This window comes from Tyto alba, unplaced genomic scaffold (assembly GCF_018691265.1).
Source record: "Tyto alba isolate M040663 unplaced genomic scaffold, T.alba_DEE_v4.0 Super-Scaffold_5, whole genome shotgun sequence".
NCBI classification, from domain to species: domain Eukaryota; kingdom Metazoa; phylum Chordata; class Aves; order Strigiformes; family Tytonidae; genus Tyto; species Tyto alba.
Window position 1 is genome coordinate 6,513,817 of NW_024881326.1, and position 24,068 is coordinate 6,537,884.

Here is a 24,068-nt window from a genome sequence, read left to right on the forward strand (position 1 = left end):
TTACTGACTCCTTTTAAGTCCAGTAAGTGCTTATTTTATGTGGTTAAAATTTATTGTCTCATGACTCTAATGTGAATAATTTAGTATCAGCAAATGCATTATTTACTTTTGCCTCTTATGATGCATGACATAAACAAATAATAGGGAGATACTGGAGAGGCCACAGAACTCAGCAGTAAGACTGGATTTGACAGCAATTCCAGACTGCCTCTTCTCTGTGCCATGCATGCTTTCACTTTTGGAGATCGTGTTACAGAAGAGCTTGCTTACTTAAAGAGAGACCCAGTCAAACAGCGTGTGTGTGTGTGAGCAGTGATTTCTTTGGAAATGAGATAGCATACTAACACAGAAAGCCTAGAAAGACTGTGTGAGTAGAAACACAGATTCTAATATAGTTAGTAATCACTCAAAAAAACAAGTCACCAAAAATTTGATGTTTAGTATCGACCTTTAACTGGTATGTTCATACCAATTAAATAACTGTTTTATGATTTTTTTTGTAATAATATGACTTCTAATTTAAAAAGCCTATTGTATTGAACATGGATTTCAGCCTTCATATACAGCACAAGAAAAGTTTTTAAACACATCAGTAATATATTAGCATACCCTTTCATTAACATAGTATATATTGACGTTTAAAAGACAATCCTTGGCATCTAAGGAACTTGAAGTAGTTACTTGGTAAATAACAATTGTGTGTACATTTCTGATGGTACACGTTTTTAATCTTTCAGAGGCTCATCTTGTTCTGGTGTACAGATACTTTTTTTTTTCCCCAAAGGAAAGGCAAAAATTTCATTACTACATAAATTCAACGTGAATATAGAATAGATCTGTGCACTTCGTTTTGTTCTGAAACTTCCCTCTGCGTGTTACTGTGTGCTAGAGTGTTTGCTATTTTCAAAACTATCAGAAAAATAGTTGCCAGTGTTTATAAAGAAGCTTTAAAAGGGAAAAAAAATTAAAAATCCTTGCAAACTACAGAACCATAGAAGCACGTGCTTTGTAATTCACTTTTGTTCTTGTTAGTCTGTCTTGTCTGTGTAATTTAAATAAAACCAGTGTTTTGCCTTAAAATGCTTAAACATTTTGTCCTAGACTTGTAACCTTCCCTCCCTCGGTATAAACATCATTTTAGGCTTACATGCAGCTAGTTTGCAGTTACTATTCCTTACCATTAGTTGTTTACTGATAGACTTTTACCTTGGGGACTGGGGAAAACCAGTTTATAATAATAAAATATATCAATACCATGCCCATGTAAAAATGCTTAAAGGCATGATCTTAACTGTAAACTCCTATTTGCTCTTATGCCTATACTGCAAAATGCGGTATTTGGAAAACTTCCTGTAGACTTACACTTCAAACTAGACTCTCCTAGAGTAGATGCTAATGTGAAACTTAGGATACAAGTAAAATAAGAGACATGTAAAGATTTTGGTATTGATTTGGTGGTGGTTTTGGGGTTTAGATTTTTTTGGGGGGTTGTTGTTTTGTTTTTTTTTTTTTTTTCTTAATAATATGACTTTTTGGAAGAGAAATTCATGCTTTTAAATCCTGAACACAATGCAGAGGATTCTTAAATGCTTGCATTATTCTTAAAATGTCATGTAAAGAAATAAGCTGCAATAGATTGTGACATTTTGAAAAGTATATGATCACACATATGTTAGACAACTTTATAAACATCTGTTTTTAACTTTTTTTAAAAAATATCTATATATATGATTTTTATGTTATGTTCTTTGATCCAGATGTTAGATTCTATGTGGACTGGTTTATTACTGCTTTTGAAGTGTGCTTATTGTCTAAATGAGTAGCTGAATTTTACTTTACTTTTTTATTACATAGTTGAAATACTGGGCATTTTTTCTAGCTATGCATTTCAGGTGCATACAGCTTATGGAGAAATGTTAATTGACTATGAATACACTTTTTCATTAATTGTTTGTTATCTTGCAGCCTCCTGATAATCAAAAACTTGGTTTATTGGAAGCTTTATTAAAAATTGGGGATTGGCAGCATGCGCAAAGTATTATGGACCAGATGCCTCCATTTTATGCTACTTCACACAAGTCTATTGCAGTTGCTCTTTGCCAGCTTGTACACGTGACAATTGAACCTCTGTATCGCAGGTAAAGTGGAAAATAGAATTCTCTTGCTATCTAGGGGACAACTTAGAAGTGTGAATTCACTAAGAAGCCTAACTGTATTGCTACATTTCTGAAACTTCTGTTTCATGTGAAATACTACACATCTTATTTTTCAGAGTTGGTGTACCAAAGGGAGCTAAAGGGTCACCAATTTCTTCTTTGCCAAACAAGAGAGCACCAAAACAAGCAGACAACTTCGAGGACTTGAGAAAGGAAGTGTTTAACATGCTTTGTTACCTTGGTCCTCATCTCTCCCACGATCCCATTTTATTTGCGAAGGTGGTGCGCCTTGGAAAAGCATTTATGAAAGAGGTTGGTAGGACAGAACAACTTTTCAAAACCCTAAAAATACCAATTCCTCTTATGTCAAAAAATGCTCAAGTCTTACTAATTGTGTATATATTCAAATACTGAAACATGAAAAATTTCTTTGACTGAGGACAAATTTGGAGAATCAAATTTAATCCTTGATCATTTTTATGATCAGTAAACATAACAAACATTTTATTGAACAACTTAAGGTACTTCAGGTTTATAACCAGGAATATTTAGTGGTAACTAATTTCTCCATATGGTTTTCATCTTTTAAAACATTATCTGTGTATGGATATTTTTTTAAAAAAAGGACATGTGATATTAATTGAATTGAAACTTTTACCTTATTAGAGCAACAGTGTAGACAATGAGGAACAATAACCTAATACACGTTCAGTACTTAAAATAGTACTTTCTATTCCACCTCTTGGGTTACTTGGGAAGTAGGGAATGTTGCATCTTTTTAATTTTTAAATGTAATTAAAATTATAATTTTTAAAGTTATTGTTAAACACAAACACATACCCACCAACTTAACAAATCACTCTTTGTGTTACCTAGGTTTTTATTTTAACTTACAACTTAAAGTTGTAAAGGTTGGCTGATCTAAATGGTACTAGAGGGGAGATTTTCAGTTTTATAACCTTTTTTCTTAAAAGTATTTTTTCATTTCAACTACAACTACAACTAAAAATTTATGTACCACCTAAGGGGAAGCTTTCATGTTCAGCTCTACTTGGTGATGCAGATCTAAGAACACAGATAATTCTTGGGATTCAAGATCTTTTTGTCTAATTTAACATATTTTGGCCAGAGAGTTTGCTCTCATCAGGTTCCAAGAGGCTATGATAGGGTGGCAGAAGCTACACTAAGTTTGGATTCCAAGTAGTCTTTTTAATAAAATCACGGTAATGTCAAGCATTTCCATCTTCCCCTACTTCCATATCTTTGTAGGAGGTATAATTTCTCAGCATCTTCTCATCCAGAACGATAAGGTATCCCAATGGTTAATACTTTTGCTTTATAGCATGCTTATTTCTTGCTAGCCCATGAGAAGATTGATATTTGAGTGATATGCTATGTTGCACTGACAATGCAGTTAATTTGGAAATTATAATTTCAAGGGAGTAATTAATTTTACCACTGTCAGCTGACTATTAGGACTACTTTGTAATTAAGTTCAAGTGTTGAAGGTTTGTCAGAAAGCCCTTGTTTCTTTATGACTACGTACAGTAGAATGGAGATTACTTGGTTTATAGGAATCTCTCATGCACTTTTACTGTAAATATATAAATATAATAGTTTAATGTGTTTCTGACAAGAATGAGCAACATTTTAGCTATTTGCTCTAGGTTGGAACTATGAAGAAATTCGTCAGTGACAGAGTGGTTAAGGTAACATAGGGAAAGTTATTTTTAATGCACTATTGCCATCAGCATGTTCTAGTTATGAAATTACATTTAACACGTAGTAGAAATATGTATAACTGAAGGTGATCTGACTGTAAGTTAACCCCTACAGTAGTTTAAAAGTTAGACTACTAACATTGCACTGCAGCTTTCATGCTTAAGTGTACCTTTAAAATCATTGTGCACTTACTGGTGTGATAGCTTAATATGCTTTTCATGGCGAGTGGAACAAGAAGAGAGAAAAGAATGTAATTTAATAATAAAGACTAAAAGCTTAAGAGGGTATTATTGTAAGAGAAAGATGGGGAAAATAATCTGTGGCTGTTGATAATTGGGTTGAAAGTCATGGGGTTTTCGTAGATAGAAGGTCAATGTCTAGGGCATTTTTTTTCCTTTCTCCAGTAAGAAAATATATATAATACATATTATTTTATATATAATAGAAAGTTACCTTGATATTAGAGTTATTACCTTTTTTTGAACTAAAGTGTACAAAGCCCCTATATATGTAAGCAATACATTTCATCTAGGAATTTGAATTTCTTTTGAAAAATATTTTAACGCTGACAGGTCTGGAAAACTAAATATCTACTAGACATGTGGCCCTTCAGGTTTATGCTTTTGCTGAAGTAGCCTTGATCTGGAACGCTTAACTGTTGTGTTAATTATGCTACAATTAACATGATTGTCTTTGTTATAGTTTCAGTCTGATGGAGGCAAACAAGAAGATAAAGAGAAAATGGTGAGTTTAAAAGGTGCTTTTAGGTGAGATTGTAGTTGAGAACAAATGTTTGATAACTGTATAACTCTTCTTTCTCTGTAGAGTTTTATGTTTTAACAAATGTACGTTACAGACTTAAAGAATTTACTAGGGAAAAGCATAGAGAAAAAGAGAAATTAAGGTAGGGATGGTGTTTAATAGTACAATGGCTAATTTTTCTTTATTGGATAATTTATTTCTTTCTAAATTTTCAGGATTGGTCATGATGAAGCCCAAGTATCCAGTTGAGATACAACTTACAAAAACAAGTTGTTTTTGTTTGGTTGTTTGGGGTTTTTTTAAGTCAACAAGCAAGTTTTCATTATGAAGTTTGCAGTTTTCATTATTATTTTCATTATTACTTATTACTCCTGTTTGCCACTTGTCATGATTTCCTGACTGCCTGAATCACTGCAGGGAAAATTACTCATGTTTTTGTGGGGTTTTGTTTGTTTTGCTGCTGTGGTTATTCTAACATAGCTCAGTGGGAAAGAAATTTTTAAGAAGGGGGGAGGACAGGATACTGAAAACATGGAAATTGGTAGTGTGCTTTGGGAACGTGTATAATCACTTCAGGTTTTAATCTGGAAATTTGAAAATGGAAGTAGTGGCAAGGAATACCTTTAATACATTGAAAGCGGTGTTGAAAAACTATTTTTTCCTGTTTCACTTTGTGCAAGTGCACAGTATATCCATTTAAAAATTATTTGATTTGAAAATGAGTGATGCTTGCTGAAAACTTCGGCAGCTTTGCTCAAATATCTTATATAGGCAAATAAAATATTGACAGTATATATGGTCTATAAATTACCTGATAAAAGATTTATGATGAGAGATATTTTTAAGTCCATTTTAGATTTTTTTGGTTTCGTTTAGGATGTCTTAATGTTGTGCCAAACTTGTATCTTACCAGTCTACTAAGATGTGCAATTCATGCATATCTGCATAGCATGCATATCATTGCTTCCGATGTACCTTATTGATAATTACCTCAAGTTTTTTGTCTTTATCTCAGGACATACTATTTAGCTGTTTGTTGAGTATTACCGATCAAGTCTTACTGCCATCTCTTTCTTTAATGGACTGCAATGCATGCATGTCTGAAGAATTATGGGGAATGTTCAAAACTTTTCCATACCAGTACCGGTGAGTAGAATAATTTGGTTTAATTCTTTGGAAGTGCTCTCTTGAATTGTCAGTACTGAAAATAGTTTTCCTTTATAATCTTTCAAGGTACCGTCTTTATGGGCAATGGAAGAATGAAACATACAATAGTCACCCTCTTCTAGTGAAAGTTAAAGCTCAAACTATAGACCGAGCCAAATATATCATGAAGTAAGTTGTCTAATTCCATAAATAATTATCAACGGTGATTACAATGTATTGCATGTCAGCAACTGAAGAAAAAACCCCCAACTTGACAAATACATTCACTTTCTAATGAATCACTAATTTCACTGATACTCCTTGTTCATGAAGTATTTAATGTACTGCAATTAAAGACTGTCAAATAAGTAAGGATACAGACAAATCTATCACCAACAAGGGTATTTCATCTGTGAAAAATGTCCCATTATTTAAAACCTTTTCCATGGATATGCTGTTGTTTGATAAATTGCTTTGCTTATGGAAATGTCAGAGTGCAGCGTAATTTCTCCAGGTGTGGATACTCTTTAATCTGAAGAGTCTCAAAAACCTTGTCACGGTTCCTGTACATTTGAAAGCAGGGCAGTAAGTTGAATTGAATGGAATGATTCATTGTCACCTTCATGCAGGCTTACAACAATTTCAAATTTAACCTCAAATTTAACATCTCTGACATCACTGTCAGGGATTTGTGTTCTCCATCTGTTGTTGCCAAAAGCAAATGTTATGGTTTTATAGTGTGGATAATTAGAACCTTCTACACAGGCAAGACAGAATAATTGTCACTGGGTGAAATACTTCGGGCTTGCAGCTGTGAAAGCTAGAAACAATGGTTTTGATTCTATGCTGACCTGCTGCGTAGCTGGCACAGACAGTAAAACTTTACATCCCTTCTCTTGTACAGTGGATTTCAGTTGTGCAGATGAGCCACAGTGCTGTCAGTTTTTGAGGTTGCTATGTATACAATTTAGTTTTGTGTACCAACTTGAAGTTTCATGTTAAGCTCATATCTTCAGGTGGGAATGCTGTGGAAGTGTAACAATGAAATTAATATTGTTTTTCAATGAACAGTATGTAACAAATGCCTAATTACTGAGCTGTGGCTAAATTAAATTTGCAGGAGAGATTAACAGCATCACATGCATTTTTATATGTGGTGTAGGTCAACTGACAACTTCCAGATGCAAAGTGCTCTAAGTTGAGACTAGAATACAGTCTGTAGTAATATAGGGGCAACTGGTTGGTTTGTATCTCTGCATGTTACAGGATTATAAATCTCAGATTCTGCAAGGAGTAATATTTCTATGACTAAGACTTCTTAAAAATGCATCTACTAATGAGAATTTAATCTCTGTAACTAATAAAGATGTTTATTCACTGGAACTAACCTGTTGGTTTAGTATTCTTTTAGCTTGTCTGTTGCAATAAATGTTATCTTTTACAGGCGCCTAACTAAGGAAAATGTGAAACCCTCTGGAAGACAAATTGGGAAGCTCAGCCACAGCAATCCTACAATTTTATTTGATTATGTATGTAGTTACATATATTAGAATACTATTTAATCCTAAGAATATATATTAAAGTATAGGAAGGACCTGCTGTCTTGATGAGAGGGCAGTTCTAATTTCATTTTTTTACTTTTGATGCAAATTTTAAAATATAGTAATTTGCTAGTAGTGCACAGGTCTGAGATAGTAAATATGACAATAGCTCTTGAATAACCACAACTGCACAGAAAATTACATCCACTTATTTATAGGACTAAAGTATTTAATAGCTGAGGTAGGTCTCAGAGGTACAGGGATGTGCTGATCAGGTTATGCAGAATGCAAATTCAAGTTAGGTTCCTCTGGGCAGTTGTATATGTATGTGATGGAAGATACATCGTATAGTTTAGAAGAAAACATAAAGTTTTGAAGTCTGAAATATACCTACCAAGTTGGGAAGGATTTTTAAGATTACTTGGTGCTACAAAATACTTGAGAAGCGTAAAAGTATATTGATGGACCTTATTCACAAATGTGACTTATGATTTTTTGATATACCAGTTTTTAGATTTTTACTTGAAGAAATTAATACTGCATGTGTGTCATGTACCAGGGAGAACATTGTAAAATTTGGTTAATACAGTTTGCTTGTACTCTTTCATGACCGAGCTTAGGTTGTTTGTTTTTTTTTTTTTTTTAATAGTCTTTTATAAGTAGCAACAAAAAATCTTACGGCTAAGGCTTAGGATTCTTAAGAAATCCTTGAAAAAAATGAGTGAAATGTTTTTCACAATTCCATTTTCTGATAATTGAGAAGGAAAATAATTATACAGGATTGTTTTTACCTGTTAGAGACATATTTCACTGATATCTCTAAGGTACTAGATAAATCAATGAGATTACCTTTTACTTTGAAAGTGGTTTAGGACCTTCTGAAAAATTAATTTCAAAGCATGTTTTATGTAGGTTTTGAAGACAAGCATTGTTAAATGGTTTCGATATATTATGTGAAAGATAAGTAATACTGTTCCTGTTCAGCTGAATGTCTTTTGTAACTTTCAGATTTTATCACAAATACAAAAATATGATAACTTAATAACACCAGTGGTTGATTCACTGAAATACCTCACTTCACTGAACTACGATGTCTTGGCATGTATCCTTTTATTTAAATCAATACATCTAGTTACTGATAAAGTTGCAGTTGTAGCCAGATTAAATTTGTTGCCTGTGAGTAAACATTATCTTCTACTGTTTTCTCTTCTTGCTGCTTTTTCCTGGAAATTTTAATGAAGTTTGTAAATACCTTTGCACTCTTATTGGGTTACAGAATCCTCTCTATAGTTCTTTCCCACTATGAAAAGTATACTTTATTTTTAAGGGTTTTTTACTGCTTGGTCTCTGTTCTTGAAGGTGTAGTGATCCTGTTAATAGTGAGGTAGATACTGCTTTTTAAGTTACCATTTCTTTAATGATTTTTTTTTTTATACCATAGCTATGTTAGTAGATCCCCTATGTCATGCTTGATATATTTGCATATCATGTTCATATATTACAAATTGTGGAGCTTGAAAAACAGGTTAGTGTAACTTCTTTTTACAAATTGAGGAAAAATATTATCTTTAACTCCACTAAAGACTGTATCATTGAAGCTCTGGCAAACCCTGAGAAGGAGAGAATGAAGCATGATGACACTACAATCTCGAGCTGGTTGCAAAGTTAGTATTCTTGTTCTATTTATTACATTACTGTTTAAAATACTGTACTTTCCCTATGATCTACCGTACTGTTGATCATTATGATCAGTATTTCACTTTAGTTCTACCAACTAATTTTTTAAACAGAGATCTGAGAAGTTTAATGAATAGGAAAATACTTTTTCCTTCCTATTACAAAAATACATATATTTCTAACATTCCACATGTACTTTGTTAGTGCTTATTTAATGATTAGTATCTCATGAGGTGCAGTCACAGCTGTTTCTCCTTGCTTTAGGTCTGGCTAGCTTTTGCGGTGCAGTTTTCCGAAAATACCCAATTGAACTTGCTGGTCTACTTCAATATGTAGCCAACCAACTGAAGGCTGGGAAAAGGCAAGTCTTGCACAGCTGATCTTTATAAGCTCAATTTTTAAAGTGTATTATTTGGGTGTTTGCTGATACATGGGCACTCAATGTAGTAATTACTCTAGTAGTGGTGAAACTCCATTCATAATACCAGGAAGGTTAAGAAATTTAAATAGCAGAAAGAATAATATCCTCTTTAGTACATTATTTTTCCTCTAATTGTGTAGCTGTGACACGTTATTTTGAAATACCGATTTTTCATCTATAACTTATTTTAATACAGTTTTCTTACCAACTAACCAGACAGGGAAAAAACCCTGCTGGTCTGTAATGTTGTTATCATAGAAATTATTGTATGCTATTTAAAAAATAAATTACTGTGTTATAAAAGGGTGTGACTGTTACAGTTTTAGTTTTTTCTTTCTCATAATGTCTTCTCTGCAGGGATGGCTCTTTAACATTTTAATATTATTTTAAAATACTTTGCCCAATTTATTTAACGGCAGTTGAATTGCTTCTCGATACATCAGTGTTAATCATAACTCAAAAACATTTTTTTAAGCAAGGTTTGCAATTTGATTCTTCCTTTTCCCTTTGTCCTTCCATTGCCATCACTTAGTAGTATTATTTCATTTATTTATTTAATTTTAATGTGTTGTTTTTATCACACAGGTGAGTATCAACTTTTTTCCATTATGAATCCCCATACACTTACTGAAAGTTTACCAGTGGAGATAACTCAGCATGTTATTTTAGGGTATTTATGTTAAGAAATCTAGTTTTTTCCCTTCCTTGCAATGTAGACACTCAGTCTTATGTGCTCCCTTATCCCCAATTTGTTTTGTAATCTGATGATGGTACAATCACATTGAGCTACAGAGGAAGGGTAAGTAATATTTCTTGTATTTCCCCAGAATTAAGACCTAAAGTATTTTGGAGAAAAAAAAAATCAAATTATTTAGTAATTGAGATTGCAGAAATAAAATGGGTTTACTGCGATGACCATTCCATAGAACTGGAGTATTCAAGTACTTTATTTGGAATATATGTTGGTGTTGCATATTTCCTAGAGAGATAACACACTTATGGTTGGAAAAGCAAACAAAAATGTAAACAATGTAAATTATTTAAATATAAAACTTTGTTTTGGATGGCATGGGTCAACACTTTTTATAAGTAGGTCACAAATTCCGGAAGTTACTAGAAAATAGTGCTGATTTGAATGATAATGATACAATTTACTACAGTGCTGTTGAGGAAAAGTCATTACTCTTATAGAATTCAGAGCAGGAAGTAAAGTCTAGTCTTTGGACGGGATGATTATTGGCGTGTTTTGCATATTCTAAGTAAAAAATGTTTTCCTTGTTCCAAATAACCTCTCCAGACTAATTTTTCCAGTAAATCTCTAAAGCCATATACTATTCTAGAAATTTTTAATAAAATTTAAAATATTCCATGTTCATTTAGTAACTGTATAGATACAGTATGAAACATGTAAAATAACAAAAGGAGTGATAAACTTTGATTAATTTGTTAATACTTAAAAGTTAATAGCACCACACGCACTATTACTTTCAAAAACAATGAAATTGTTCTGAAGGGTTTCTGAAATCCAGCTGTTGAATGCCTGCATTGCTTTTAAGTACTGACTTTTTACTTGCAATAAAGAAATCCTTGTGTGCTCAGCACACTGGTTTCTTCTTCAAAAAAGAATGTTATTTTTTTTAATGTGCCTCATAATGTTGCTTTCTACTGTGTATTGAATGTCATAGCTTCCACTTCTTAAACAAATTTTCTTGTTTTTATTCCACTTTTTCTGTTTTCTGTGCAGCTTTGATTTGCTTATTTTAAAAGAGGTAGTACAGAAAATGGCAGGGATAGAAATTACAGAAGAAATGACAATGGAACAATTGGAAGCCATGACTGGTGGAGAACAACTGAAAGCTGAGGTGTGTTTGTGTTAAATTTAATTAATAATAGCAATTGCTTCTTAATGGTGTTTTTAAAGACTCTGATTCATGAACTCCAGTGACATAGCTGAAGAGGGTGTTCCTGTTTTCATCAGTGAGCTTCCCACTCCATTGAGCTTACAAGCCTTGCAGACAGGCAGCCCAGACAATGTATACATGACCCTTAATTGTACTTCACAGCATCTCATAGTAATGAAAGCAACCTTCCTTATCTGTTGTTCTATGACAGACCTGTGAATTACAGCAGCCAGTGAGCTTGTATGTGGTGCAGTCCTGCTGGTTTAGCCCTGCTCTGGGGGTAGCAGCTCCCTGTTGATTGGAGTAACACCTGAAACCACTTTTAACTGCTAAAACTTTTGCAGCCTTGGCATCAAATATCTAGTTGAGTCTAGTCTGACCTAGACTCAACTCTCTAGGGAGTTGAATAGATGTAATCAGAACAAAAATCTGAAATTCATGTACTGAACAGAGAAGAGACCTAGGTCTAAAATGCAATGTTGTGATAGCCGAGCTGAAATGTCACTCTTTATTTACTGTGTAAAAGACTAATTAATAGCATACAAGACTAGTTTCTGATTCTTACATACATACATTGCAGTACAGGCTTCAGAGAAAGAGTTTTCTTGATGGACAGGAAACTGTATTGATGTTAATTCATCAGTGTTTTTGCAGTCAGAAGCACACATGGTTTTCATTTGTGATGCACTATTTCCAGACTTGGGTTGCTTTTTCTGTATTACACAGGGTGGATATTTTGGCCAAATCAGGAATACAAAAAAATCTTCTCAGAGATTGAAAGATGCATTATTGGACCATGATCTTGCCCTTCCACTGTGCCTGCTTATGGCTCAACAGAGAAATGGTGTGATCTTTCAAGAAGGAGGGGAAAAACATCTGAAACTGGTGGGAAAACTGTATGATCAGGCAAGTAAAACCACTTGAATTTATAAGAACCTTCCTTTTATTTGTTACCTTCTAATGTCTCAACACAATATAGAATAATTCATCACATAAATACGAATATATAAGAATTTTCAAAATCAGTTGCAGTGATCCCATTATTAAAATATATGGATGTATTAAATATATATTGTATTGGCAAGTGACTTCTGAGTGAAAGATGAAAACATCCTTTGTCTGAAAAAAATATATTCTTATTTCTGAAGTTGGCTATGATGTTTTTCTGATCTTCTTTTGTTAGAGGAACTTTCTTATTAAAAAAAAAAAAAAGCAGCCGGAATTCTTTTGCTGCCTTAGGCAGTAGGAATTAGTTTTGTTTCATTCACGTAGAACAGAATGCTCTTACAGTTCTGCTGGCTTTGTATCGGTGTTTTTGGGTTTGTTTTTTTGGGGGGCTGGCTGAGGAGAAGGTGCTGATAGGATTGAGTCAGCATTGAGTGATAGAAGTATGTAGCATGGAAAATTTAGTGTCTCATCCCCCTTGAGAAAATTCTTGCTGTACTGTGTGGTGTTAACTTTTTAAAAAGAAGGTTGGAAAAAAAAAAAAAAGGCAAGCTTTCAAGCTCTCCCTAACTTCACTTTTGAAGAAAATCATACTGTTTGCTAACTTTTTGTATCTTTTACATTTAGTGTCATGACACCCTGGTACAGTTTGGTGGGTTTTTAGCATCCAATTTAAGCACAGAGGATTACATTAAGCGAGTGCCTTCTATTGATGTTCTCTGTAATGAGTTTCACACACCTCACGATGCTGCATTTTTCCTCTCAAGACCCATGTATGCACACCATATTTCAGTAAGTAGAACTCTTCTGTTTGCCTGCTGTTAGTGCTGCTACATTACTTGTTAACTGGAGTATGTGTTAGGTTCCTGCTAAGGCTTAAGTTTGCTAAATAAAACTTGCAGAAGCTTTATGAGTAGAGGTAGAAAGAGAAGCTGTGGGCTGGAACGGGTTATCATAGAAAATATGGTCAATGTGTCAGCTTTCACACAACTGACAAAAGTTGTAGCTTATGAAGCCATCTCTTCTGATAATTAGTGTGGTCAGTGGGACTTCTCCTCTGTTCCCCCAAATGTGTAAGTTCTTCCGCAGACCTTTCAGATGGATTTTTGCTGTGGAGGAAATGTTGCAGCTGCCAAAAGGTGTGGTATGTCAGGAAGTGTCAGAAATAAATTTGTCCCTGCATCTAAAATGTTAAATCAAGATCAATTTTTACTTGGTGTAGTATAGTGTATTACTAAAACAACAGGTAGCAGCATCAGTGAATAAACTTAATCCAAAATGAATGAATACTAAAAGTTCTGTGTGCTGTTCTTCAGTACTTTATGTACATAAATGACATTTCATATTCGTTATGTAGAAAGATTTTGGAGAAAAGTTAAATTATATTGTAAAAGTGAAATTATATTGATTGTGTACAGAGATTACTAATTTTTTTTCTTTTTTTTTTTTTTTTTTTTTTTTATCCACAGTCAAAGTATGATGAACTAAAAAAGGCTGAGAAGGGAAATAAACAGCAGCACAAAGTTCACAAATACATTACATCATGTGAGCTGGTGATGGCTCCTGTTCATGATGCTGTGATTTCTCTGCACCTTCCCAAGGTTTGGGATGACATCAGTCCTCAGTTTTATGCTACGTTCTGGTCTTTGACAATGTATGACCTTGCCGTCCCACATAGTAGCTATGACAGAGAAGTCAATAAACTTAAAGTCCAGATGAAAGCCATAGATGACAATCAGGAAATGGTATGTTTATATAATTTTATGGTCCAGTTTAAACTTTCTAACCTTGAAAGACTTTTTTGTGAGATCTTATATTAAGGTTATTTAAATCTAGGAAGTTTTTATTACCTGATTCATCTATTCTGTCACATTCACGTAATTTGGATTGACTCTTCATTATAATTCCTGCATTAAAAGCATCAGTGACTTCACTAAGTGAAAATTACTGGAAAATCTGTGTTTCAGAAAGCAATCTTTGACACCTGTATATGTGGTTTAGCTGTTCACTTTTGTTTTAACTCTAGTCAGCCAGCATTCATAAAATCAGTTGGTTACTAGAGCAGAAAGTTATTTAGTGAAATAGAAAACTTTTCAAGTATTCTTTAGCATTATTAGGAATCTAATTGCTCTATCTATAGCAAGTGTTAGTGTAATACTAAGTGAGTTGCATTGACATTTTGTAGCCTCCAAATAAAAAGAAAAAAGAAAAAGAACGTTGCACAGCTCTTCAGGACAAGCTCCTTGAAGAGGAGAAGAAGCAGTTGGAGCATGTGCAGAGGGTTCTACAGAGATTGAAACTAGAGAAGGATAACTGGCTTCTGGCAAGTAAGTGTGTATAGGGGGAAGTACTCTGGAAGTTTTTGTAATCATCGGTGTCTTCAGAACTGAAAATTCATCTTGCACTAATACTCTTAATGTTGATTTTAAAATTTGATCTCGTTACATTTTGAGGTAGATTAGCAAGGTAAACTTTTAATGAGAATGTAATGTGTCAGCTGCAAATGCCAAGTAGTTGGTTTTCAGGGAGATGTTTTGTTTCTTGCAATGTCAAGACCTTTTAAATATTGCACTAATTTAGAAAATAAATAAGAGATTGACCAATTCAGCGGGAAGTTGTATTTGCAAGATGGCTTGTGCTTATTTACTGCAGTTAGAATGCTGCTAAGTTAGGATAATTGCTACGTTGCAAGAACTAGGCATGTAAACACTCAGTGAGTGGTTTGAGTTAACTTACTTTGAGTCCTGTGATTAGGAGCAATGTGCCAGTATTTGGGCAGTAACATAAACCCTGTTCCAATGACAACATAAGTATTGTGCAAGCCTAACAGCACCACAAAATGAAACAGCATGCAAATAGTTCATATGGCAGATATGCAGGAGGCAGAACAAACTTTTTTTCTGACAAAGCCTCTGTAATGTTTCATACTGATTGTGAACTCTACTAGTATGGTTAATCTGAAATGTTTTTCTCTGGTCAGTTTTCTTCTCTGGAAGAACTTTCAGTTTGTAACTGGAAGTAGTTGTTCGTCTGTCCCAAGGAGCCTAGCATAATCCAGTGGAAAAGCGTTTTGTTGTCCGACTCATGTAAGATACACCCAACTGGAAGAAACGTTGACAGTTAAATCAAGACAGGTTATTCCCTATAAATATTTAATGTACTGGTACGGACAGCTAATTAGCCACATGAAATTACTGGTTGAAAAATTGCTACCTGACTGAAGCTTGGCCTAGAGCTGACTGATAAATTTGTCTGCTTAAGAATGGACCCAAAAGCATGTCAAAGTTCATGTAGATACGATCTGTATATAAACATGTACTCTTGATAATATGGGCATTTGTGGGGTACAGGGAATAGCTTACTGTTGGCTATTGAGAGCTCAGGCTTCAGCCTCAAGAAGTTTCCCATCATTGCATCCAGAAACAAACTTTTTCAGCAGTTTCCCCATTAAAATAAATTATCTGTAATTATGCTATATAAGGAAATTGAATAGCACACCCACTGTATTATTATTATTATTATTATTTTTTTTTTAAAGACCGTAGTCTTGTATAGATACTTAAAGTGGTTATTAAGAATAGGTAATTTTTGGCAGAATACATAGACTAGTAGTTTTAACAATTGGAAACTAGCTATTCTGACTGGCTGCTTACTTTACTTTTACATTTTTGAAGTAAAACTTACACTCTTGATACTCTTGATTGTTCTGTGAGCTGTGATTCTTTGTTTTGGTTGTGGGTTTTTTTTGGTTGTTTAATTAAAGTGTCAAAGGGTTGTTATAACCTTTGAGGGGTAGATAGTAAAATAAAATTAACACAAAATTTTTAGTTAAGTAAAAGCTGACTCCTTTCTTGAACAAGCTTTATTCCATGAGCATCACATAATCAAAACAAGTAAATCTTGGATCTTAGGACTTGTGCCCTGTAGCCTGTGCAAGAATCCAAGTGCAAAAACACCAGTTGCCCTTATGAGGGTCATAACTGTTCGTCCTCTGAAGGCATTTACTTGCGGTCTCCATTTCTGTTTTTTCATCCATGTGTTTATTTTCTTTCTACCTTTTCTGCTGTATATCCCCTCCCCAGCTTGTTTTTATGTTCCTTGTTAACTGGGCAAGAGCTGCCATGGGACTGGTTTGGGTTTGTGTTTGACACTTTTGTTGGCCAAGCAGTGGTTGGTCAAATGGAACAGGTAACTGTTAAACATACAGTGCAGTCTTTTACTCAGCGATAGAACGAAACTTTCACAAAATGTGTGTATTCTTGGGTGGTGGTTTGCTGAAGACTGTTCCTCTATTTAAACTCTTGAAATTGTTTGGTTGATTGGAAAAATGACTGTTAAGGGATTGTATATAGACATCATGCTCTTCTATTTCTAAGGAAACCAAGCTGAAAGTCAGACCCGTCTAGAAAGGAGAAAGCAGGTGTTCTAGAGAAATAGCAGATGGTGTTCCTTTCACTAATGTGCAGAATTTGAGCAGTTGGAGTTTACCAAAGTTTCTTCTGAGCCTGTTTTTTCCCCATTATGTAATAGAATAATTTTCCCAATAAGAAGTAAATATTTGCTACAACTACCCTCCTACCCTTTCCCCCCGCCCCATCCTCAAACAGTTAAGCTTATTTTTACTTTTTCTGAGCAGTGCCACAGATATGTCTGGAATACATGCGGCCTAATGTACAAACTCGAGAATATGGATGTGTGATACTGAACTTCTTGGGAAGAGTGTTGAGTGTTAACCAGTTAATTTACTTTCTTTTTTCCTTTTTTTTTTTTTTTTTTTTTCTTCTCTCAACTTGTTTGTTTTTGAAGAGTCTACCAAAAATGAGACGATCACAAAATTTTTGCAGTTATGTATATTTCCTCGATGCATTTTTTCGGCAATCGATGCAGTTTATTGTGCTCACTTTGTGGAACTGGTGCATCAGCAGAAAACACCCAACTTCTCCACGCTTCTCTGCTATGACAGAGTAAGTAGCTAGAACTGTGTGCGTATGTAGTTGGTTTTCATGCTCATAATAGTAATTTAGTATCCTCCCTGCCTCCCAAAAGAGGTAAACAAAATCATTACCTGTGTTTAATTCTAGAATCTGTGGCAATCTAAAGTTCCCTTTTGTACTTCAGATTCTACAAACCAAGTTTTCCTAGAGCTTCAGGGGTTTAATTTCAAGAAATTTTGATTTATGAGACTAGATTTTCAGAGCAAAGCCATTAACAGTGATAGAAGTTGCATTCTGGTTTTGCAGCTTTCCAGTGGTCTGCATTTCTATGGCCTCATCTAACTCTCCCATCTTAGCTGTTTATGCCCTACTGCTGTAGTATCAGCTTTCTTACACTTGCCACCCACAGGCGACGTCCTTAGGACCCTTCTGACCCTGGCGAATCATAGTACAGACAGTGGACTAATTTGTGTCAGTGCTGAGACATGGGTAAGGTCTCCCATGGTGACATGGGGAGTACTTTTAGATAGCAGTAGCAGCCTGACTTTCTGGGTTAGACAGGGCAGTTGGAGAAGGCGTTTGTTCAGGCTGTTCTCGCTGTGCATATAGCCATCTCTCTTCTCCTGTGGAGGAAGAAGGTGGAGAATGTAGATGGCAGAATCTTGCAGGATGCATTCAGCTCCACCAGTGCCAGCTGACTGTACTGTTCTGGAGTATCAGAACCATTCTGGCACTTACTTCTATATGAAGTCAAACTATTAAATCAGTGCATCATTTGCACAGTTATAACAGATTTGACTCTGAGCTTCGATTAAAAAGATATGTATGGGGCTGCACTTGAAATGAGACATTTGAAGTAGGCATATGCTTTGATTTCATGGGTCTGAAAGAGCATTCTTACTCAAATATTCAGTCCATGTTCTAGGTGACAGAAGTAGGCAACTGCATGAGCTCTATCTGATGAACCTGCACAGGCCAGGAAAAAAATCCTTTTGCATCAGCTTGACTAGATGTTTACTTCTACCTGCTCAAATAAATTATTAATTTGAAAACAAATCACTTACTTGATAATGAAGACACACTTTAACTATGGAAAACTGTGGGTCAGCAGTATCTATACACAGTGCTTAAATTTTGGGCTAAGTGTGAAGGACCAGCAGCTGGGTAATAAAGTCTTGAAAAGAAACTGAGAATATTTTCTGGGAGCTTCTTTATATTTAGAAACCAGCTTAACAGTGGTTTAGATGAGAAAAATTTGAAATTCTTGTTGGTTCTTGTTCCTTTTGTAATTCAATAAAGTAATTGTAACTTTTTATTACCACTATTCACAGGTTTTCTCTGATATTATATATACAGTTGCAAGTTGCACTGAAAATGAAGCTAGTAGGTATGGCAGGTTTTTATGCTGTATGCTGGAGACTGTGACCAGATGGCACAGTGACAGAGTCATATATGAAAAGGTATGTGAAGTTATAAAACAAGTTTGTTCATGAGAATATATAAAGGCCATTTGTGTAATTCAGCCCAATAAAAGTGGATTTAGTGAAATAAATTTAAAAACACTGTATGATTTGAATTTTTCTGGTGGCATCATCTTAGAACTGAGTTTCTGTAATTCATGTAGTTTTAATAGAAGTAATTTTTGTATAGTGTCAAAAAAATACAGTGGCTAAAAAAAAATCTTACATTTCTGATTTTCTCATAGCTTGTCTTTGAAGATAATCTAGGGAGCATTTGTAAACTCATAATGCTCCTTGCAAAAGCCAGTTAAATTATAAATAATCTGTTCTCACCCACAACTAAGATTTCAACATAAATAAGCTTTTAAAAAAAAGTATGTGTGTAAGTCTTGTAAAGTTTGTGTTTTACTCTTCAGCAGAATCAGTGAAAAAAATGCTTCCATTATCATACTAACTTCTGCAGAACAATTTTTTCATGCTTCCTGAAAAATATTTGTTTCCCTCTTTTTTTTTCATGTGCATGTAGGAATGTGGCAACTATCCAGGCTTCCTAACTATATTACGGGCAACTGGATTTGATGGCGGAAATAAAGCTGATCAATTGGATTATGAGAATTTTAGACATGTGGTACACAAATGGCACTATAAATTAACTAAGGTAAATAAAGATGCCAAAAAAATTCAGTTTTTGGAAGCTTTAATAAAAAAACCCAACTCATTAAGTTTAATTTGTGTTCTAGGCTTCTGTGCACTGCCTTGAAACGGGTGAATATACACATATCAGAAATATCCTGATTGTGCTGACCAAAATCCTTCCATGGTATCCAAAAGTGCTGAACCTGGGCCAAGCCTTGGAAAGAAGAGTACATAAGATATGTCAGGAAGAAAAAGAGAAGAGACCTGATCTATATGCATTGGCTATGGGGTAACAACACCTTACTTTAAGAAAGTGGTTAAAAGTGGATCATGAAAAGCTTCTAAAGACTTGGAACTGTTACAGTCCTAACATTTGATTTTTACCTTTATCACAGAAGATTTCTCTATCCTGCATCTCAGGGCTGGCAGTGTGAATGAAAACTTTTCATTTTGTGCTGGATGATCACTAATTTCCTTTACAAGACTCTAGTAAAACACTTTAAATAGTAAAGATTTCCACTCACGACAGCATAGCTTAATTTTAGAGAAGTAGTATAGCAGCAAGTAGATAGGAGGGAGAGTAATATGAAGAAAGCCAAGGGCTATTGATGCAAGACCACTTAGATTTTTGGAAGTTTATATGATTCTAAAATGCTTAGTTACGTTTTACATTTTTTGGATGAATGCAGAATCATCCGTGTATGCTTGCAGGGCAATTCTGGTTGCCCTAACAATTTTAAGTTTTGTAAGTAGACTGTTTCTTCTCTGTGTTTGGCTGGCGTGTGTGTGTGGTGTGGTGAAGAGGGTGTGGAGGTAGGGCTGCTTCTGTGTCTAGTGTTTTTTTTTTACTTTGGTTGTTTTTTTGTTTTGTTTTGTTTTTGTTTTGTTTGTTTCTTTGTTTTTTGTTTTTGCTTTTTTCCTTTTGAGCTTATCAATAAAGGGGAAAGAAACTGCATATCAGTTGGGAAAAGCTGTGAAATAAATAACAGATGAACTGTTAGATTAGATCCTCACTTAAAATTCAACCCATGTTTTGCTTTATTTTGTGCATATTTAACAATCTGTGCGACTTGCAGCTATTCTGGGCAGTTGAAAAGTAGGAAGCCTTTCATGATACCTGAAAATGAATTCCACCACAAAGACCCACCTGCCAGGAATGCTGTAGCTGCAACAGTTCAAAATGGGCCAGGTGGTGCTGGGATGCCTACATCTCTCACAATAAATACAGTTAGACTGGAAGAAGGCACTACTGAGGAGACTGGTAAACAAACTTATGTTTATTATTTATTTATATTTTTAGTAGAGTTCTGACATTACAGGCTACTCTCTCTATTTGGCTTATTAAACTGAAAAGAAAAAATTGAATGCAAGGCTAAATAGGGTCAGTGTGTGTTCTTTATTTGTAGTTGGTTTTGGGAGAGGGTGTTCTGCATTTAATTACTTTAATTGTTAGCTACACAAGATCTTACATGAATGTGCTTAGGTACTTGCTTTGTTTTAGCCTGTAGGATGTTTGTTAACTTGTTGAGACAAAGCTGTTCTCTTTCTTTTTAAACAGATAAACTAAAGGAGAAGTCTCAGGGTGTGGTGAAAGTTATTAATAAAGCTGTCAACGCTACACCGAAGGTGACAACAAGCAATGGAAACAGTGCTTCTAATAGGTGAGAAAAAGTACCCTTTGACATTCAGTATTTTCTTCCTTCCAAACCATAGAATTCTACTTAGAACTGACCTGCCTTTTCTTTTTGAATTTCATGTTCCATGTAAATTAGTTTCTTTGAAGCTTAATAAATTAGATTATTTCTTCCAAAATATACAGCTGTACTGATGTGACACTTGTTAAATACATTCCGTTTTAGCTAAATAAAGATAAAACAAATGAGACCATTTGCTTGTTGCTGTTGTGATAGAGACAGCAAATTTGAAATCTGACAGTGACTGCTTCAGGAGGTTCTATCAAACCATCAGAAATAAAAATTTTGTGATAAAACTAGAGCTGGTTCTGTACACATGCTAATTGGCCTTTTTATTTTTGGTGCAGCAAAATTATTAAAGAGAAAGATGATAAAGAAAAAAGTGGGAAGGAAAAAGATAAAGAAAAAAAAGACAAGACTCCAGCTGCCACTCCAGAGATGAAGGCACTTGGGAAGGATGGGAAAGATAAACCAAAGGAAGAACGGGCAAACAAAGATGATAAAGCAAGAGAGATCAAGGAGAAAACACCAAAATCTGACAAAGAGAAGGAAAAAGTGAAGAAAGAAGAAAAAGCTTCAAAAGAAGAAAAATCCAAGACAGTTGTTACCATCGTTGAGTCAAAGTCAACTGCAGAAAAGGAGAGAGAAAAGGAGCCATCCAGAGAAAGAGATGTAGCGAAGGAAATTAAATCCAAGGAAAATGCTAAAGGAGGAGAAAAGGTGCCAGTAGCTGGGTCCTTGAAGTCACCTGTTCCCCGATCAGAAACATCAGAATCTGAAAGGGGTAAGTCTGCATATTTAATTTCTTCAAACTTTCATAAAGAGGGTCAAGTCATGCTGGTAACTCTGGATATCTTAAGATAAACAAAATATACATAGTGGTAAAACTTGAATTCTATCTTAAATTATTTTGGTACTTCAGAAAGCCATATTATTAGATTATCCTTTTTTTTAAGTGTCTTTTAATAATGAGATGTTCTTTTCTTTCCTCAGAACAAAAACGCCGCAAAGTTGATACACATTCTTCTCCATCACATTCCTCAACAGTAAAGGTTAGTATAGCCTGAGGAAGGCAGCACCCATGTTAGGCTCACAAGTTTGGGATGCCAATGTTCGACTTCCTTCAAGTTTTGTGCCAAGTATACACTGGAACCACTGGAGGTTTTATGTTGCATTAGAAAATGCATTCCTTTTCTTTATTGGCGGACTGTCTTTTTTTTCTATAAAAATATTTTTAATTAACCAAAATAATGCTTCAAGGACCTAGCACAAATTTTGTAAATAGTATTTGGAAATTGCAAGAGAATTTTTACACAGAAGTGCCTCATTGTTTTAAGCAGTCAGTTTTTTTGGAGTGCAATGGTAGCTACAAGCAAATGAGTCTTTGCAGCAGAGTGGAGCATATTTTTCTGCACTTCTATTGAAGATTCTATAGCACTGAAGATTCCTGGATGATACGGGATGTACGATACCTCTGAATTCATCAGGCTTCTTGATGAGCATCATACCGATATGTGCCTTCTAAGGAGGAGTCTTGAAAGGAGTTCCATTTTAAAGTCTCCTTGGTGATCAGTTCTCCTGTAGTTGTGTATATTCAGTGCGCATGCAGCTTCTGTTGTACCTTCCCTTCGAGGTTTGTTTATTTCCAATGGGTTCCCACCATGTTGAGCCCTGCGTTACGATAAAACCAGATGTGGCAACCAAGCCTACTACCCAGCAAAGAGAAACCCCAGGCATTCAAGCGCAGCACAAAACCATGGGCGTAGCCTACTTGAAGACTCAGGGTAGCCATTCCTTGCTCCATATTTATTTTATTTCTAAACCATCTATGTTCATGGAATCTTTGAATTTGCAGTACGTTGAACATTTAAAACTGTAAGTTACTAATACTTCAAGAGCACTGTGATGGATTATGTGGGCCTTTAAACTTCACCATCTTACCAACTCTAGAACAAGCTTTTCTTTTTTTCTGTTTTTTCAAAGAGTACATCTTTTTCTACGTAAAATTTACTTGAAAGATTTAGGCTAATTTTGGAGAACTCAAATAGCTATTACTAGTATTGAGGAAGCAGGTGACAGTGATAACTACTCAAAATTACAAAGTTTTTCTTGCCTTTTTTTTGTAAATGGCATTGTAAAGTCATTCTAGAGTGACTTCTTCCACATTTAACTAAAAGTGGAGAAGATAGAGATTTAAAAACATTTTAAACCTTTCACCTGTGGTTCAGCCATATTTAGAGTTAAGACTATTTTTTTTTCTTTATATTTTGTCTTGGTGGGAGATTGTTTTTTCACTGTTGAAGAATTAGATATAAACAGATTTTGTAGCTTACTTAATAATTGGGTCTAGAGAATAGATATGACTGTCCCTTCTTTTTTGTTTTGTTTTTTTTCCTTCCTTCTTTCTTTTTAAAAAATACTTAAAATATTTCAGTTCCTAGATTTATTCAGTGTACAGTATTAACATAAGATTTATTCCAGAAGGAGTAGCTGTTCTTTGTTTCAAGGGTACGGCCATGCTTCCCAAAGTTCCTCTGGTTTCTGAAAACTATTCCAGCTTACGTGTCATCTCCATTCATTTTCTACAGGACAACCTCAACGAACTCAAGGACTCTTCAGCAAAGGTTTGAATCTTTTAGACACCACCAAATTTTACTTTCATGTTTTGTTGCAGAGAGAACTTAACTTTTGGTCTTGTTGCAAACACCATCAGAAAATTCAAATTACATTCCTTTAAATTCTAATGTAGTAACAGGAATTTCTTTGCTATATAGAATCTCTGTACAGGGTGGAGGGTTAGTTATGTGAAAGCAACATAATGAAAAATCCCCTGAAATTACCATTCTGTCAATATTTCTAAGAGATTTTATGGGTCGGTATCTTTTCCTTTCTGAAACTTGTACATTTATAGAAATGTCTTCATGATTAAGCACTTTGACTGAGGAAGTAATAGAATAGTTAAAATAGTTCTTACAATAGTTTGTTCTTTTTTTGATACGAATTAAAAAACAGTAGTTACTTAAAACCAAAAATATTTGAGACATATCAGTACTCTTTCCTCTTATATTGTTGT

The 24,068-nt window shown here is 34.6% G+C and overlaps 1 protein-coding gene across 2 annotated transcripts in view; it reads left to right on the forward strand.

Moving 5' to 3' along the window:
• The window catches only part of THOC2 (THO complex 2), a 55,786-nt gene that overhangs the window by 22,175 nt on the left and 9,543 nt on the right, over positions 1–24,068 (forward strand). Inside the window, exons 11-34 of one of the 2 annotated variants that reach the window (XM_042807136.1) lie at positions 1,966–2,138; positions 2,273–2,468; positions 3,824–3,865; positions 4,581–4,622; positions 5,656–5,786; positions 5,874–5,975; positions 7,231–7,315; positions 8,336–8,429; positions 8,911–8,991; positions 9,269–9,365; positions 11,170–11,287; positions 12,053–12,232; positions 12,899–13,063; positions 13,741–14,016; positions 14,457–14,598; positions 17,078–17,235; positions 18,537–18,665; positions 19,192–19,323; positions 19,406–19,590; positions 20,378–20,562; positions 20,860–20,962; positions 21,343–21,779; positions 21,989–22,047; positions 23,584–23,619. In XM_042807136.1, coding sequence (XP_042663070.1) covers positions 1,966–2,138; positions 2,273–2,468; positions 3,824–3,865; positions 4,581–4,622; positions 5,656–5,786; positions 5,874–5,975; positions 7,231–7,315; positions 8,336–8,429; positions 8,911–8,991; positions 9,269–9,365; positions 11,170–11,287; positions 12,053–12,232; positions 12,899–13,063; positions 13,741–14,016; positions 14,457–14,598; positions 17,078–17,235; positions 18,537–18,665; positions 19,192–19,323; positions 19,406–19,590; positions 20,378–20,562; positions 20,860–20,962; positions 21,343–21,779; positions 21,989–22,047; positions 23,584–23,619 — 3,348 coding nt within the window. The remainder of the gene's footprint in view (positions 1–1,965; positions 2,139–2,272; positions 2,469–3,823; positions 3,866–4,580; positions 4,623–5,655; positions 5,787–5,873; positions 5,976–7,230; positions 7,316–8,335; positions 8,430–8,910; positions 8,992–9,268; positions 9,366–11,169; positions 11,288–12,052; positions 12,233–12,898; positions 13,064–13,740; positions 14,017–14,456; positions 14,599–17,077; positions 17,236–18,536; positions 18,666–19,191; positions 19,324–19,405; positions 19,591–20,377; positions 20,563–20,859; positions 20,963–21,342; positions 21,780–21,988; positions 22,048–23,583; positions 23,620–24,068) is intronic. The other variant, XM_042807137.1, reaches the window with a different exon arrangement.